This window comes from Emys orbicularis, chromosome 2 (genome assembly GCF_028017835.1).
Source record: "Emys orbicularis isolate rEmyOrb1 chromosome 2, rEmyOrb1.hap1, whole genome shotgun sequence".
Taxonomy (NCBI): domain Eukaryota; kingdom Metazoa; phylum Chordata; order Testudines; family Emydidae; genus Emys; species Emys orbicularis.
Genome location: NC_088684.1, coordinates 157404126 through 157421037, shown reverse-complemented (window position 1 = coordinate 157421037; position 16912 = coordinate 157404126). Strand labels below are relative to the sequence as shown.

The window sequence follows — 16912 nt, the reverse complement described above, 5'->3', positions numbered from 1 at the left end:
GCTGGTGATTTGTTTCCTTAATCTTGCATATACTGCCTAATCCTTATTAAAATTGAGCCTGCAGTTGCTTTAATCATGAATCTGGGCTAGTCTGAGATGACTTGGTGATAACTCTTGACTTGCTTTGAGATCTGGATTCAGAAGTGCACTTTCAGGATTTAGCAGACTTGTGAAAACTACTAAGCCTATTGCATACATAATAATTTGTCTCTACTTACAGGCGTAGTGTAACTTGAGTTACAATGTTGTTAAGCTCCCAGCTTCCATAAGGAAAATTTTTGAGAAGTAGCTGAGTGGAGTGCTTAAGAGTAGCAGTTCTCAACCAGGTGTCTGAGGCTCGGTGGAGGGGCTACAAGGACGTTTTAGGGGGTCTGTCAAGCAGGGCTGGCATTAGACTCACTAGGGCCCAGGGCAAAAAGCCAAAGCCATGCTGCTCCGAGCCCCACCACTTGGGGTTGAATCTGAAGCCTGCGCAGCTTAGCTTTGTGGGGGCCCTTGTGTCGTAGGGCCATGGGCAATTTACTCCTGGGGGAATTCTGCGCCACTGCGAATTTATGTCCCCCGCAGATTTCTTTGCTTCCCCGCAGAAAAATGACTTTCTGACAGGGAAGCAAGGGGAATCCACAAGAATGGCCATGCAACCTTCTACAGCAGTATGTTTCAGGTGCCCAGGGCAGCCGGCAGAGAGGTAAATCACTGTGGTGCAGGGGGTGGGACTGGGGAAGACCTGGCTCCCTACCCTGCGTTGGGCTCAGCTGCTAGTCCCAGCTGGACTGGGAAGGACGGGACTTCCTCTTCCCCTGCACGATATCTGGGGCTGGGTCAGACCCACCCCTATATTTCTCTCACAGCTGCAGGAAGCTCTGTAAACTCCCCACCCTCTAGCCCCCCACTTCCTGCACCCATCACTCCTGAGCTGCAGGAGGAGGGATCCCTGTACAAGTAGCTGCTCCCCCATCCACTCAACCCCCGTGCATCCAGAACCCCTCATACCCAGACTCTCCCGCTGATCCTCACCCCCCGCACTCAGAACCCCCCCAATGAGCCCAACTCCCCCTGCACGTGGACCACCCTGACAAGCCTCACGGATCTCCACCCCACTGAGTCCCATTCCCCCAGTATCTGGACCCCCTCGAGCCACCCACGCTCCCCCTACCAAGCTCTATCCCCCCACATCCAGACCCCCCCCACCTTCACCTGGACCCTCCTGCAGTCCCATTACCGTTGCACCCAGAACCCCCCAACAAGCCCCTGTGCATCCAGATCCCCCCGCATCCGGCTCCCCCACTGAGCCGCCTGCACCCAGATTGCCCCACACAGAACCCTCTCAACCCACACCTGGATCCCCCACACTAAGCCCCTCCACACTTGGATCCTGCCTTGCTGAGCCTGCCTGCCCCACACTTGGTGCACCTGGTATGGAGGGTGTGTGTGTGTGTGTGTTTCTGGGGCAGGCCCAGTCCTTGTGCTGTGTCAGGGTTGGGTGCAGCCTCACCACTGAGTCAGTGTCCGGGGTGGGGGGGGAGCTGCACAGTGATCTCCCACCTCTGTGCAGCCAGTGGCCTTTGCTCCCCAATGCCAGGCTGGAGCCTCCACATTTATTTGGCAAATAAAATGTGCAGAATTTTTAAGTTTTTGGCGCAGAATGCCCTTGGGAGTTGCAGTTGCCCTGCTTGTTACCCCCTAATGCTGGCCCTGGCTTTTATATGCAGAAAAATGGTTGTTATGGCACAGGTGGGCCCTGAAGTTTTTATAGCATGTTGGGGGGCCTCAGAAAGAAAAAGGTTGAGAACCCCTGCTTCAGAGGACAGTAAACTTTGACTCTGCAATATGTACATGAAACACAGCTCTAAAATATTTCCAGGTGCATCTTTTCCCCATAAGAAAAAAACAACACTAGTACAGTAAACTACTGTGAAGTTGGCAGGAGTGGGAGGCACTCTTCCTTTACTCTGTTAGGAGAGTGACTAAGTGTACAGTACTCACTTCCCTTGTGGAAAAAGACCAAATCAGTTGATGGGCCAAATATTTTAGCTCTCATTCTGGCAAAACTACTGCTGAAGTTTAATTCATTTGTCTGAATAAAGGCAAGAGGATCAGGTGCTGTGTTTGCTAAATTGGGCTTTCGCTAGAGGGGAGACAGCCCCTTCTTGCTGCCTTGCCCAGAGTACTCGGTAAACCACATAAGGAGGCAAGATGGCAATGGTTTGTGACAGTTATGTAAATCTTCAAATTTTGTGGCATTTTAGGGTTTCTAACTGGTTTCTAAAGAGCAGTATTTCAAGAAATGAGGCAGAGCAGCTCCAGGCTAAGTGCTGCGTATAAAATATTCCTCACTGGTTCAGTGATAGTTCAGCTTTGAACAAAGATGATGTAATGGGTTCTGCTGCAAGTACTGCTGATCATGTAGTACCCACACTGTCATTGGCTTCACACAGATAGCACTGTACTGCTCCACTTCAGCATCCCAGGAGCTAGTATGCATCTGTAATACAGTTGAATTATTGCCAGTGTGACTTTGTCTCCTCTATGGCTGCTGTTACCGTCAGCTTGATAATACTGCACATATGTACTGGGTGTGCATATGCACCTCCCCAGAACAATTGAATTACCCTTTCTTTCACAACACAGGATCACAAACATGAAAGCTTGTGGACATCCGTTCAGGCATTGGATGCTGGTTTTATCCTCTGTTCTATGATTGGGAGAGGGAGGGCAGGTTGCTATTAGCAACTACTTGCTCATTTAAATATAAGTGAATTGCACAGGTTTTTCATTCTTTGTGGATTGCTCACTTCCATCCATTACTGAGACCTTAAAATTGAGATTATGGCATATCCAGAGTAACTGCACAAATGAATCTTTTTAAGGAAAAAAAAAGTTAAAAAAAAATCTGTTCAGTAAAAAACACTTCTCTGGTGTAACTTGTTTAACTATGCCTTTTAAGTATCTTTAATAGATTCCTGTGTCACACTGAATCTAGCTAGCATGTATGTGAAGCTAGCTGCAGACTATTCCTGCCTCTTCTTGCCCCAATAAAAAGGGTTTCAGCATATTGTCATGCTGAATAAACAAAAGAAATGTCTCTTTTTTTGCTTCCTACCATTTCTCCCTTCTACATGCACTCTAACCTACCTTGGAATCTTGAACCACCACAAAATCTAGTGTAACTTTAACTAAGTTCTGGTATTTAAGATTATTGCATTGAAGGATCATTAAAAGGGAAAATCATACTGGACTACTTGTGTTAAAGTTGTTCAACATAAATTTTGGCTGCTAGATGGAAAATAATATAGTTTGTTTATATTGAGATCCAAGTTAGTATTAACTTAGCTTGATCAAAAATACAGCATAAAATTGTATGGCCTAAAAAGACTGCATGTAACACTACAATGCTGTGTGAATACTGGTTGGTCAACTCCCTCAGACCTGATTGATTTTAACTTACTCTTGGCGGATAAATCGACATACCAAAGAGCCATGGAAGTGTGGATACTAATGGTGAAACTAGAAAGAAACTTACCAGGTATCACATAACTAGAGAAAAATAAAGTTTAAGGGATAGTAAGACCCAAAGACTGCACCTTGGTGGGAAGACCAGCACAATCACTTGCCTCAGCTGCTGTGTGGGGAAATATACTGGGTCTCCTAATAACGTATGGTACCAAAGCAGAACTTACGACAGAGGTTACTCTATCAGTTTGACGTCCAGCTGAAATAGAACTTGCCATGGCTGCTGAGCACAAGGTGGTGAGTAGAATTCAAGTCTCTGCCTGTTTGGGGTGTTAATCTTCAGTTGGTCGTCTTTCCTTGGTCTCCTTTTTTCTTTTTGCCCATAGCCATAAATGCAGGCTCATGCCTCAACTCTTCTGCTTTTAACTGGCAGCAACCACAAAGCAAAACACTCTTTTCTTGAGTAATGCAACAGCCTAGTCAAGGGTTAGGATTTTCTGCTGTTCCTGGGATGGGATAGGTAACTATACATGATCTCATTACACATTAAAAATCACAGCAGATCATCAGCAAGAGTAGTGAAATTGAGCTTTCAAGAAAAAACATATGGTGCTGAGGCTGGTGCCCCTGGGAATACTTTTTCTTGTATACCTGCCCAGTAACTACAGCCAGGTGGGAGAGTCCATTTTTCAAGGCTTCACAAAGACTTAGGGATGATAACAAATCTTGAGTCAACACAACTTGACCCTAATGTTGTGTTGTTAATAGTTTCTAAAACAATATATTGGTTTGCTGGGTACTTAAAATAGGTTTTTTTCATGCATTAATAAGCAGTACTGGAAATCCATTATGTCACTATAACATTTTAACTGTTCACTTGACCTATATATTTGTGAATTAAGCACTACAGAAAAATCTTTCAAGATATAGGAAAGTTAATGCTGCATTCTTGTGGGAAGCTGCTGGGAATACCATACCTTAAGTAGTAGGCTACAGCCACCTAAAGCTGCCAATTTAAGTGTTACCAATGGTTGTGCGTCAAACATCAGAATTGCTTGTGGCATACAAGATGCCCTTACGTACAAGCACCTTTCAGGTTCTAAAATGAAATAAAAGTAATGTCTTCAAGCTCATAAACCATACCATCAGTGGTATTAGCACCTCTAAACTAAATGTCTGCAGTACCAGCCAACACAAGAAATATGGAGCTGGCGATAAGAACAGTATGGTGAAAAACAGCACATAAAAGGCCTATTGTTTCATGAGTGAAGCAGTATATTGACGCTTTAGACAGTATTAATGGGTGAAATAATATTTTTCAGATAAAAATGGATGACTTAAAGGCAGGAACAGAAGAAAGACACCAATGGACATATAAGTTTAAAAATCCAACCTACTGAATATCGGGGAAGCAGTATAGGTCACCCTTGATATTAATTTTGCATTTATTAACAGTTTAGCGTCCGTTATTCTATAAACATCAGTCGTATGTGTTATAAGCACTTTAGTGGAAGGTATTGTAAATGGTTGTAAGCCAGGGTGGTAAGCTACCAATTACTTGTTACCCATGAATTGACCTTTAAATTTTAAATGGAGCCTTAATATAAAGTGTGACCACAATATTAAACTCAAAGGTTTGTTCACAATAGATCCAGTCAGGGGGGTTATTTTCATTTACATTTTAGGTCATTCCCTCTTCTCCCCTCCCCAACAACTATTAATTAGCCTGTCCACCTGCTCGTTCACCCCTTGTAGTACTGCTTGTGTCTCATTCAACTGTTATGGCTCGTCATCAAATCAGTTTGTAAGCATTTTGGAACAGGGACTGTCATTCTGGTTTGTACAATGTCTCAAATATGTTTTAAAATCACTCCTGAGCACTTAAGAACAGCTGTCATAAGAACACTTGTCTGTCTCAGCCCCTCACATCTGTCATGCTCTTTCTCCTTTGGCTCTAAATATTTTGGTGTGTTAATTATCTTAAGGTTTCTGAAACAAGATAAAACTTGAATACCTTAAATTCATTGTTACTTTGAGGTTTACAAGGCAACCTATCACATTGCTTCAATGTACTATTGGAGTAGTGCAAATTGTTTGCGGCCATTGTGTGGTGTCTCTGAGTTCTCCTCACCGTCTCACATACAGTTGGTACTAGCAAGGGAACAGTGAATTTTATACCGTCCAGAACAATTGAATCACAAAACGGATATCAGATAGTGTGCATTTGTACTTAGCACTCGGTTGGGGTTTTTTTGTTTCTTGTTTTTTGCTAAGAGCTAAAAAACTGGCAATAAATTCCATTCTCTATTGTGTTGAAGTAGTTCCAGGCTGTCCGTTCTAATTTACATGCATGTCTGTGAGTCACATGCAGCCCTGCAGTCTGACGAATAAAGTGTGGTCATAGTGCAGGATATTCCTCCCAGGTTGTGTGGGGGGTGCATGGGTTAGGGAAGTAAGGTATCTGGAGCAGCAATCATGATTAGCAGTTGAAGGTTTGATGATGTAATGTCTTGTGACTGGTGAGTTGTCAAGCCTGACCAGAGCTGATTTAGTCAAAAGCACAACGGCCTCAGTGCTCTTGAAGTCTCCTAAAAGTTGCGGATAGTATTTTAATGTTAACTTATAGACCTCTTTTGGGGTACGTCCAGACTACCCGCCCTATCTGCGGGTAGCAATCGATTTATCGGGGATCAATATATTGCGTCTCGTTAAGACATGGTATATCGATCCCCGAATGCGCTCCCCATCGACTCCGGAACTCCACTGGAGCGAGCGGCGGTAGCGGAGTCGACGGGGGAGCCGCAGCCATCGATCCCGCGCCGTGAGGACCCAAGGTAAATCGATCTAAGATACTTCGACTTTAGCTACGCTATTCACGTAGCTGAAGTTGCGTATCTTAGATCGATCCCCCTCCTTTCCCCCCCCAGTGTAGAGCAGCCCTTAATTTGACCAGTGTGGCTGGTGAAATTAAATATAGAGGTATGTTTCTGATTAAATTGTTCTCTTCTCATTCCACTGTAACTACACGTTAGAAAACCTAGAGGTGGCTAACATTAAACAGTCTACCTTTGAATATGTGATCAAACACCACTACATGGATACTAAGGTACATAATGTTTGGTATGTTGCACCACTTGTTGAATGTCCTTACACAATATTCAGAGGCTGAGTGAACCGAACAGGATGACATTTTGTGTATGTTTTTTTGGCAGAGAGGAATAACAGTGACATTTGTTTTTAAATACGACCTGTTAGTCATACTTAAAATTCTGATGGTGTCCTCTGAGCTGTGGGATTGCCAGCACATCCATTATAAATTGCTCTTTCCAAAGGGTGGACAATGCTGGTTCCTTTAGACTGAAACTTGGGGGGAAATAGTAAAATTGCATCCCTTAGTGAGTACCCTTGAAATCTGCTTTTGAACTTTGCTGAAGTTCCAAAGATTGGGTTACTTCTGTACTACCTGAACTGATACATTATAGGCAATATCTAGAACTCTGCTAAAAGAGAGCAATTGAGATAACTACGGCAGTTGGCAAGTTAGGGATGACCACTATATATTGCAGTAAAAAGCGTTGCTGGAACACTTTGTAAACTCAAGAACACAACCACGAGACTTTCTAGATATACCTACAGTAAAATGAGACTAATGGCTTCTAGTCCTGAGAAACATGGCAACTACCATCCACGTTGTCATAGTTTTCTCGTTCGTTATTATAGATTTTTACTTCTTGAATTCAGACACTGTTGCCAAATATTCACTTGTTTCAGACACTATACATGAGTCCACAACACAATTTTCCCGCCTGCACTTCACAACTCACACTAATACCCACCATTGCTGACTATTTGAGATGGAATTAAATTATCCTAAAAATTCTTTATCCAGGTCAGAGTTAAGGCATGGAAAATCTTGCAGTGCCACTGCCTGCTGGTTTTGTAGCTAGTTGACAAACATCTCCCAAGCAGTCACTGTGGTATATTTCACAAGCACTGCATTAATTAAACTTAGAATGAAATGACCGCTTCAATTGTGCTTGAAATAACTTTTTTGTGGAATAAAAGGCTCTTTAGGTATCAGCCTTGGTGTATTTGCACATCGCTATTGAAAAACACCAGTGAAGTCCAGCATAATGGAATATGGTGCCTAAGTGGGAGAATGATACTCTTTTATTGTCACTTAAAATAAATGAGAAGAAGGGACATGTGAAAAGAGCTGGAGCTTTATAATACTGTCAGATAGCAAGCAAATGTTTATATAATAAAATGGGTTGTCAGAGAGGTGGGAGGACTGTGATCAAAGCTCTCTGCTTGGTCTATGGAAGGAACAGTAATGAAGTGGTATAGACCATGACTAGGAGTCAGTGAATTTCATTACTCTTGACTCACCTGCCCTTTTTTAGTCTTTCAATAGGCAACTGGAAATTAGTTTCTCCCCAAGATGTAACTTTCTGGGGAGTCATTTTGGTTGCATCACATAACTGTACTAATGGCACTTAACATTATATATTTTATCAAAAAATGCAGAATACACAGAACTGAACCATAGGTGTTAAGGTCTGGTGGTCAGTGTGTCACTTTGTTTCTACAGTTTCTATTTGCAACCATTTGAGTTCTTAAGCAGAACAAAAGTTGAAGGAAATGAAAACTAGTGTTAGAGCAAGTTGCTTCTCTTTGCTCACTGCTCCTGGGGAATTGCCTTTAGAGATGAGAATTTCACTAGACTGTCTCATTGAGCACACTGAAGTAGACTTGCCCCAGCTTGTGATCCCACTTCACCCACAGAAGTGAGAATTCATCTTTATAGTTTAATGTACTTTTGAGAGAGCTAACGAGATAGGCTTTACATGTTCTCAACCTAATTGTTTGAGGCTTCTTCGGATTTAAAAAATAAAATCTGTTCTTCAAGCTTCTTGAAAGGCTTTAAAAATATATTGCCTCTACAAAGGAGATGCTTTTTACAGATGGCCATTTTCTGTCACTAATTTCTTTTGTTACCTTGGAGAAGGAGCACACCTATAAGATCAGACTTTGAGCCAAATATGTATTCTAGGTCTCTTATCAAACTTATTTTAGACCCTATTAAATTATATGGAAATTTCCTTTAATATTTTCAGGTATGTTATGAGACTACTTCTTCACGTCCATGTAAATCTGAAATTCCACAGCCTGTTCTGGTGGAAAAGGGAGAAGACCGTGTTAGAACTGGGAAATAGGGCTCTCACCTGGGGAATGAAGCTTTCTTCTCAAAGTTTCTCCCACACTCAGTATATACCTTATTCACCTGTAGGTTTATTAATATATTTAATTTATTTCTTTCTCTTTTACTAAAGAACTCGTTTCTGTTTGTTGGGTAATCCAGGTATAGGTTAGGGAAACAAATTGAGTCATAGTTTATAATTTGACTGGAATATTATCCAGGTGAATTAACTGATCCATATTTAGCAAGAGACCTACCTCTTCATAGGGAATAATTCTGCTTTTGGAATTACGTAATAGTATGTAGACAAAGATTTGTTGAAAAAATACAGAAAGACCATTCTGGAAATCGTAGTTCAGGTTTAAGGTGCTTGCACTATTTACTGTTCTTGCTGTGGAGTACAGGTGAGTTGAAAGGAAAACTATGAAGATTAACTTGTTTTTCTTTTTATCTATTGACCAATTATTACTTGAAATTTAAAACTGAAGCTTGTCTTTGGACCAGACTAGTTTGCCTCCCCTTATGCAACTGATGTGTGTGTGTAGCTGTGAAAATGGCAGACGTTTGTCTGCTGCCTGGTTCATGTGCAGCAGCAGGGTGACCTCATCCTGCTTATGCACTGATCTGGAAGCAGGCAAGCAGGCTTCCCTCTCTTCTTAAGAAAGTGCATGGTGCAGTAGAATTGAACACCATTAGAGCTAAATGTTGTGTTCCATGTGAAGTGGTTTTCCACACATTGTGAGTGGTGCTAGCTAGCTTCCAGATTTGCAATACAGAACTGTAGAATAGCAAATGAAAGTGACAGGATTTAGATTTCTACAGTGTAAGAGAAAGGAGTAGTACACACCAAGGTGGATAAAAATCAATGATTTAAAAAAAAAAATTAAAAAAATGGATTTTTTAATTTAAATTGGATTTTTTTGATAGGATTTTTCCTCAAAAAGCATTTTATCTAAAGATAGTTTTAATTAAGATACATTATAACTCAAAGATATCTCATCATGGAATAGGGATTATAAATTCTAATTCTATAGTATGAGACAATATATTCGTGTAATGTTTAAGAAAATTTGTGTAAATGAGTTCCAATAGTTCATGGATTAGGGACCCAGTCTTATGGGGTTCCAAGGGCTTCTATATAGATTATTTAGGTTAATCTTTCTAACTACCCAATGCGACTCAGTGCTCAGTCTAGAAGATACCATCAGAGATGCTTAGTTTTGCAGTTTTCAAATTGTGGATTTGTGTCTCCAGAGGTAACATGCGTGTTAACAGCAAAAATGTTGTTAAATAAATAAATAATATATAGAGGTGAGAAATAACAGACCTCAACCCTATTGTCCCTCTGCAAATTTGTTACACAGAGTCAATCCCTTACCTCTCTCTAAAAGTGCAAAGTTTCAAAAAGTTCAATGATTGTTGGGGGCGGACTAGATCTGGACAAGGAGAAGAAGTCTGGAGATAAATGTGAGAAGGGAGGGACAGTCAGTAGAAACAAAAGTGAAAGTGTTTGAGCAGCATATTCCAGAAGTCTTGAGGTCTTTCTGAGTGTAGCCTTCATTGATTTGAGATCTACCATACCATTTTCTCACTAGAAGGGAAAACCTATAATGGCAGCAGGCCGTAAAAGAGACCCAGTTTGGGACTAAGAATTATTCAAGAAATATATGTTTGCTGATGATGTTTTAAAGAAAGTCACACCAGTGAACTGGTGGAAGTCACTTAAGCACTTGGATTTAGAGACTGTTGAAATGATAATATCACTTTTAACAGCAGTAGCTTCTTCTGCCGGTGTAGAAAGAATATTTTCTTCTTTGGACTAATTCATTCCAAATTGAGAAATCGTTTGGGACCTGAAAAAGCAGGAAAGCTTGTTTTTCTTTTCCAGATTATGAACAAACAGGAAAATGAAGGCGAAGACGACTGAGTTAGCTGCAGAAGCCAATATTTTAATTTTCTCATGTTGACCCGGCTGACATAGTCGATTTAATTGTTTTTTAAATATTTCATTTAACTATTTTAGTTGAAAACAATTTTAACCAAAAAAAAAATCTGATTTTAAAAAACATGAATGTTTAACTAAATTCAAAAATTCATATGCTTGCTTTGTTAAAATATTATATGTTTGCTGTTGAAGAAAAGAATCCAGAATACATAACGTTGTTTTAGTTAAATAAATGTCTGTCTGGTGATGTTCTCCTCCTAATACAGCATGGCAAGAAAATCCTCCAAATATTAATGAATAATGTGTTGAATTGGAGATTGTTCACCTCCCAGTGATTTCATAAATATCTGCTTCAATTACCTTTGGTAAATGAAATAACCAAACAATCATTCATTTTCTGATATAGCTGTAAAACTAATCTGAAAAGTTTTCAAAATAAATCACTGTTTAAAAATGTATAGTGTGTATCCTCTAAAAATGAAACCTACATCTATCTCTGAGTTGTGAATACGTATTAAGGTTATAACAACCAACAAGAATGCACTTTTATGTAGAAATCCATGATTAAATCGAGTTTTCCTGACTAGTGATTTAAATCAATTTGATTTAAATCAAATCCACCCTGGTACACACTGCTGAACTGTTCTTTTTAGTGGTTTCCCCTTTGGTGGGCATTTTTCTCCAAAAATAACAGGAGTACTTGTGGCACCTTAGAGACTAACAAATTTATTAGAGCATAAGCTTTCGTGGGCTACAACCCACTTCTTCGGATGCAAGAAGTGGGTTGTAGCCCACGAAAGCTTATGCTCTAATAAATTTGTTAGTCTCTAAGGTGCCACAAGTACTCCTGTTATTTTTGCGGATACAGACTAACACGGCTGCTACTCTGAAACCTGTCATTTTTCTCCAAGTGATTTAAGGTGCACACAACCTACATTTTAAGTAATGGGCTGGCTGGCTCTATCTGTGCTGTTTTCCAGTGTTGTCATATGGCTGTATAAAATCCTTAGCACAGGAAGTGGTCTCTTAATCATCAATTAAACATCTCTCAAATGTCCTTCAGTAATTGCAAGGTGTGTGGTACTTGATTATTTGCTTTATGTCCTCAGAGTTCCTTCAATTCCACATCACCTCAGTATTTTGATACCATAGTGGTGATAGGGGGCCTGAGAAGTTCAAGCAAAAGTTATTTTCCCCCTACACTTATATTCAAATATTAGAAGATTTTTTTCTGAGTGTTTACCTAATTCTATAAAATGTAAAGTTTATTAGTATGACTTCTGGTAAAGCAAGAGGAAGAGGACCTTATTGAATTCCACCATCCTTTAGACCCTGATAGCCATCTAAATTCTCTGACTACATGACTTAAATAAAATGTAACAAAAACTAGGGACCTACTAGCTAACAGTAACTAACAAAAAAAGAAACATGAAATGGCAAATTGGTGTTAAAAATAAATAGTAAACTTCACAATTATTTGAAACGAAAACCCACATTAAATCTTGGTATTTTTGCTTGTATAAAACCAAAAGAAATGATAAATGAAGCTGCTATTTGTTACTCTTTTTCTTAATGTAATTTTACTACTTCTCATTAAAATCAGGTATTCAGCAAGCAAGAAATTGCTTTGTATTAGCTTTGAGTGGTGAAAAACTGATGTAGAAATAGTGTGCAGTGTATTAAATAGAGACTTTATACAGGCAAATATTGTGTTGAATGGCTGCAAATGCTATTGTATGAGAAATGAGATCAGCTTCAGAATTCCAGTCATACATTTTTTCTTATACATGCTTGAATTAGAAGTCCATTCTTCAGTTAAAGCTCTCAATGTAGGTATATATAGAGAGAGAATTGCTTCTACATCTCAAACCTTTGTTTGCTTGAACACTATGCCACCTTGTGCTTCTCAAAATCCTCTGAATACTGCAGGCACTGCAGTGAAAAAGACAGCAGCAGCAACTGCAGACTGGCCTGGTTTGAAAGGATGACATCACCTCCATTAATGTGTGATAAAGACTGCTGGCTCAGAGGTTGCTGAGCTGTGTAGAGATTGGTGCAGATATTTTTGGCACTGCTCTTGAGTACGTTCAATGACTTTCTTCAATAAGTCTTACTAAACCTACAAATCATAAGTGCTTTGTAGTACAATTAACCTTAAAAAAGATAATGTTCTGCTTTATTTATTGGCATGATCACTCCCCCATGGAGTTAAAAAGAGCACATGCTCTTTCCTTTCTTCCAGCACCCTCTCACCCAAATATAACCCCTGCTGTCTTTTGCCTTCAGTAAATTCACCATTGTAGAACAGGCACAGAAATAGGCCCTTAAGGGGACAGGAACATGAAACTTGTACACCATGAGCCTTTAAGGGCACAATCAGCTGCAGTGAGTAAATCTCGGAGGCCCCAATTTAGCAAGGTGCTTAATCTAGTGCCTAACCTCACTAACCAGTCATTGAAATCAGTGGGATTATACACATTCTTAGGTATCTAGTGGAATTGGAGCCTAAGGCAGACTCTAACATACAGTACTAGCCCCACACAATAAGATTATTTCTGCATGAATTTCTATCAGATAAAACAATGTTTTTCACCTTAACCTTAATAAAATCAGCATCTTAATTGGTCCAGTGTGGCGGGTGAGGGAGTGGTATACAGAACCCACAGCAGGTTTAGGGTTGATAACTCAGAGCATTACCAAGGCAGGGAGCCTAGAGATCAAAGCGATTCTTAACAGTTAAGACTTGGGGGCAGGGCGGGGGGGATTGTCAATGAGTTCTTCCTGGGGACAACAACTGACATAATCACGGACAGGTCATGCAGGAGTGTCTGAAGTAGAGGCCTTCCCAAGCTTCCAGGAGGGACAGTAGGCCTTAAGGAAGACAGGCCTCAGTATTGTTTTTGGTTTAAGATCTGTCTCTGAAATGTGTTGGTACTAATTAAAAATACACGGCATTAAGAAGGATGTGTGGTCACTGGATACCACTGGCCATAGCTCTCGAGGAGAAGAAATGCACATACTGAATGTAAGGCATGCCTCCTTAGGTAATCACAGTTAGTATTCAGGGACGACAGCCTAAGTCCCAGTCTCGATTCCATTCTGAGATTATGGCTTGAGAAAGAGACAAGAAAGGGCCAGGGGTCTAGTCACAGTTAGCAGGGAACAACTAGCAGAAACTCATTGGAGTAGAGGCAACATCAAAGCCACCTTCCCTCACAAGAATGAGCTTGTGTAAGGCGCAATATCAGTTGCACCCTTTGGCCTTCTGTAGGATTCAAGGCCCTAGGGGGTCGTGTATGTCTCATGTTTAAATCTGCATAAAATCTTGCCATTAAAATGCTGAATGTGGCTAAAAACTGGATGAATTTGGTTTTTAAAAGAATCTTTTTGAAAAGATACAATTGAAAATTATGAATTATGATTTAGTCGGGGTGATGTTCCACCCATGGAATACCACCTGTTTTGTTGACTTAACAGATTCTGCAAATGAGAAACTTGTTTTATCTTGTTTGCAGGTATTTCCCGAAGAGATTGCCTGTAAGGAAGCATTAATGAAGCACCTTAAAAAAATTTCTCTTCGCAAGATAGAGTACTCTAAGCACTATGTATGTGGTTGACTGGAAGATGAAAAGGGGGATAGAAGAAGGATGCAAACAGATTTCTAGCTGCAGGCCATGGGGGTGGCATTACTTTGAATGCTGGACATTTACAAAGGGGTTTAGGATGAACCATTCAGGAGACTTAAAATGTCACTTGCTCTCCATGGAGTGAATGCTTTTCCCCCCATCTAAACATGCAGGAACTTGTAGTACGTCTGTGCTGCAGCTGGGAGCATGCTTCTCAGCTCAGGCAGACAGTTTCACAGTAGCTCTGCTCAAGCCAGTGTATTAAAAGCAGCAGTGTAGCTAGGGGTAGCTCAGGTAGCTTGGACTTGCTTGAGTACAAACCCACCCGTACCCCCCGGGTACATACTCGGACAGCTACCCTGAGCTGCCACTTATGCTACCCCAGCTACACTGCTATTTTTAGTGCACTAGTTTGAGCAGAGCTAGTGTGTTTGTGTACATGAACTAGGAAAAGCACTCCCAGCTGCAGTGCTAGTGCTAGTCCAGTGCTGAAAGTTTTTCTAATTTGGTGGAAACTGTTAAACAAGTCTGTTTTTTATGCTGACTTGCAGCAATTTCTTAAAATATGATTTTTAACTTCTGTGGATATAAATGGAAAATGTAACACTACTGCTTAGAATATTCTAGCCTCCCCATCCCTACCCTTTCTAAACAAGAGACTACACAAACGTCTTGACAACTCAATTATATCCTTATGAAGTTTCTCTGTAGTCTTCTAAGACTTAATGGTACTAGCTTCTAAGTGACAGAATTTATTGGCACGTTATTTGAATTTTTTATTCTGGTAAGCTTTGCAACAATGAATGGAATTCCTCATTGAATGAGGAGGAAGTAGTAAAACTACTTGCTAAAGGCCAGTTGACAGCTCTTTGGTGTAATCAGAAATTGCTGGACCTTTGGATCATCTCAAATCTCTCTTTGTGAGCCCTGGCTTGTAAAAGGTGGAGATGAATGAATATTCACTGGTTTTTGCAAAGTACTCCTAAGGTTCACACCAGTAGAAGCCAGGACCTAGAAAGGACTCGGCATGTAAGATACCTTTATTTTTGCTTATGGAGGTGTTTTGAAAATGGTGTGTAAAGTAGTGCGTAGGTGACTGAAATTCATTGCTTGCTGCCTTGAAGGATTCATGCCATTAGTTGCATATCAGACTTCTGTTTGCTGGAAGAGGAAGTGAAAGACTGGTATCAGAGCACCATTCAAAATGAGAGCTACTAAATTAAGTATCAGAGGGGTAGCCCTGTTAGTCTGGATCTGTAAAAAGCAACAAAGAGTCCTGTGGCACCTTAAAGACAGATGTATTGGAGCATAAGCTTTCGTGGGTGACGAAGTGGATATTCTACTAAATTAAGTTGACCTTTCTTTTTATCTACTTTGAAAAAGCTTAACTTCAGTGCTTCATCTTCCATTAAGGGTTGCCTACTGACCATGTTGTTATATTACATGTATACACATTTCTCAAGTGATCATTCGTGTATTTACATAGGTAAAATTTTATAGGATAAAAATGGAGTTTACAAAAGATTCTAACTTATTGAGATCTCATTAATAGGTTCAAAAGAACTTAAATAAAGTTGTAGGCTTCAAGATAAATTAAATAAGGTAAATGTTTCCTTATGTATTAGGTAGATGGGATTTGAAAGCCTGCTTACATTGCATATCAAACCACTGACTTATTTCCTCGTTTCTTATGTGTTCCAGGGTTTCGCAAAAATGATGAAATGAAGGCTATGGAAGTATTACCAATTTTAAAGGAAAAAGTTGCCTATCTTTCAGGTAAAGTCTTACTCTTACTAACATGCACTGTATTTTTAATTGAAGTGTTTGACAGCCACAGAAAAAAAACACTAGTTTACATGTCCACGAAATACCAGGTAAAACTGTCTACCAGCGTTAAATATTTGTATGTCTCAACACCTGTACAATAAGAACTATCACATAATTTTTTGCCAATATTTATCCTTGTACAATGACATGAAATTAAAGTATCACTGGCAACTTGTTTTACACAATAGATTACTTGCTTTTTCCACTTCACTCAAAATGCTTTTCCCTTCCTCTGTTTTTCCCTGTCTTATGAGCCTTAATTTTGTTCTCTGCTTGGGAACGTGGTAAAATAGCACAAGTGTGTTGACCAGTTCATTGGGTTGTGTGTTTGACCTGTAAAGCCTTCGTCACTAGTTGATCAAGAGACAAAATTGACGAGCGTTGCATTGAGAGAAGCTTAATTCCTCCTCCCCCCCCATGTCTCCAGTATACAATTGGAGTTCAGAACTGGCTAGTCTACAAACTAGTGGAAGGATTTAAAAGTGTGGTTTAGATTCACAAAGACATCAGCTGTTTGGTGTTAACCTGCACATTGATAGATAACCTTCCTTAAAGGAATGCTGACAGTAACTTAATTTAATGACATATTCCTGTGAACTAGGCTATGGCTGTGACTTCATTCTGAGTTAAATGCTTTAAAAGCTGTTGAGATTAAGAAGCAGCAGTCTCTCTGCCCATAATCCGTAAATGACAAATCACTTGCAGAGGACAGTTTCAGCCTTGATTTTTTTTTTTTTTTTTTTTTTAGGTTAATAGTGTGTTAAAACTGCAGAAAGGCCTTTATTTGTAAATATTCAGACACACAACAGTGCCTCAGATTGGGCTAGCGCTCATTGGCATGGTGTAGCAGCACCTAACACA

The 16912-nt window shown here is 40.1% G+C and overlaps 1 protein-coding gene across 1 annotated transcript in view; it reads left to right on the top strand.

Annotated features, from left to right (window-relative positions):
- TRIO (trio Rho guanine nucleotide exchange factor) overlaps window positions 1-16912 on the top strand; it is a 433907-nt gene that overhangs the window by 119446 nt on the left and 297549 nt on the right. Inside the window, exon 2 of the mRNA XM_065399163.1 lies at window positions 15926-16000. Within this exon, the coding sequence (XP_065255235.1) occupies window positions 15926-16000 (75 nt within the window). The remainder of the gene's footprint in view (window positions 1-15925; window positions 16001-16912) is intronic.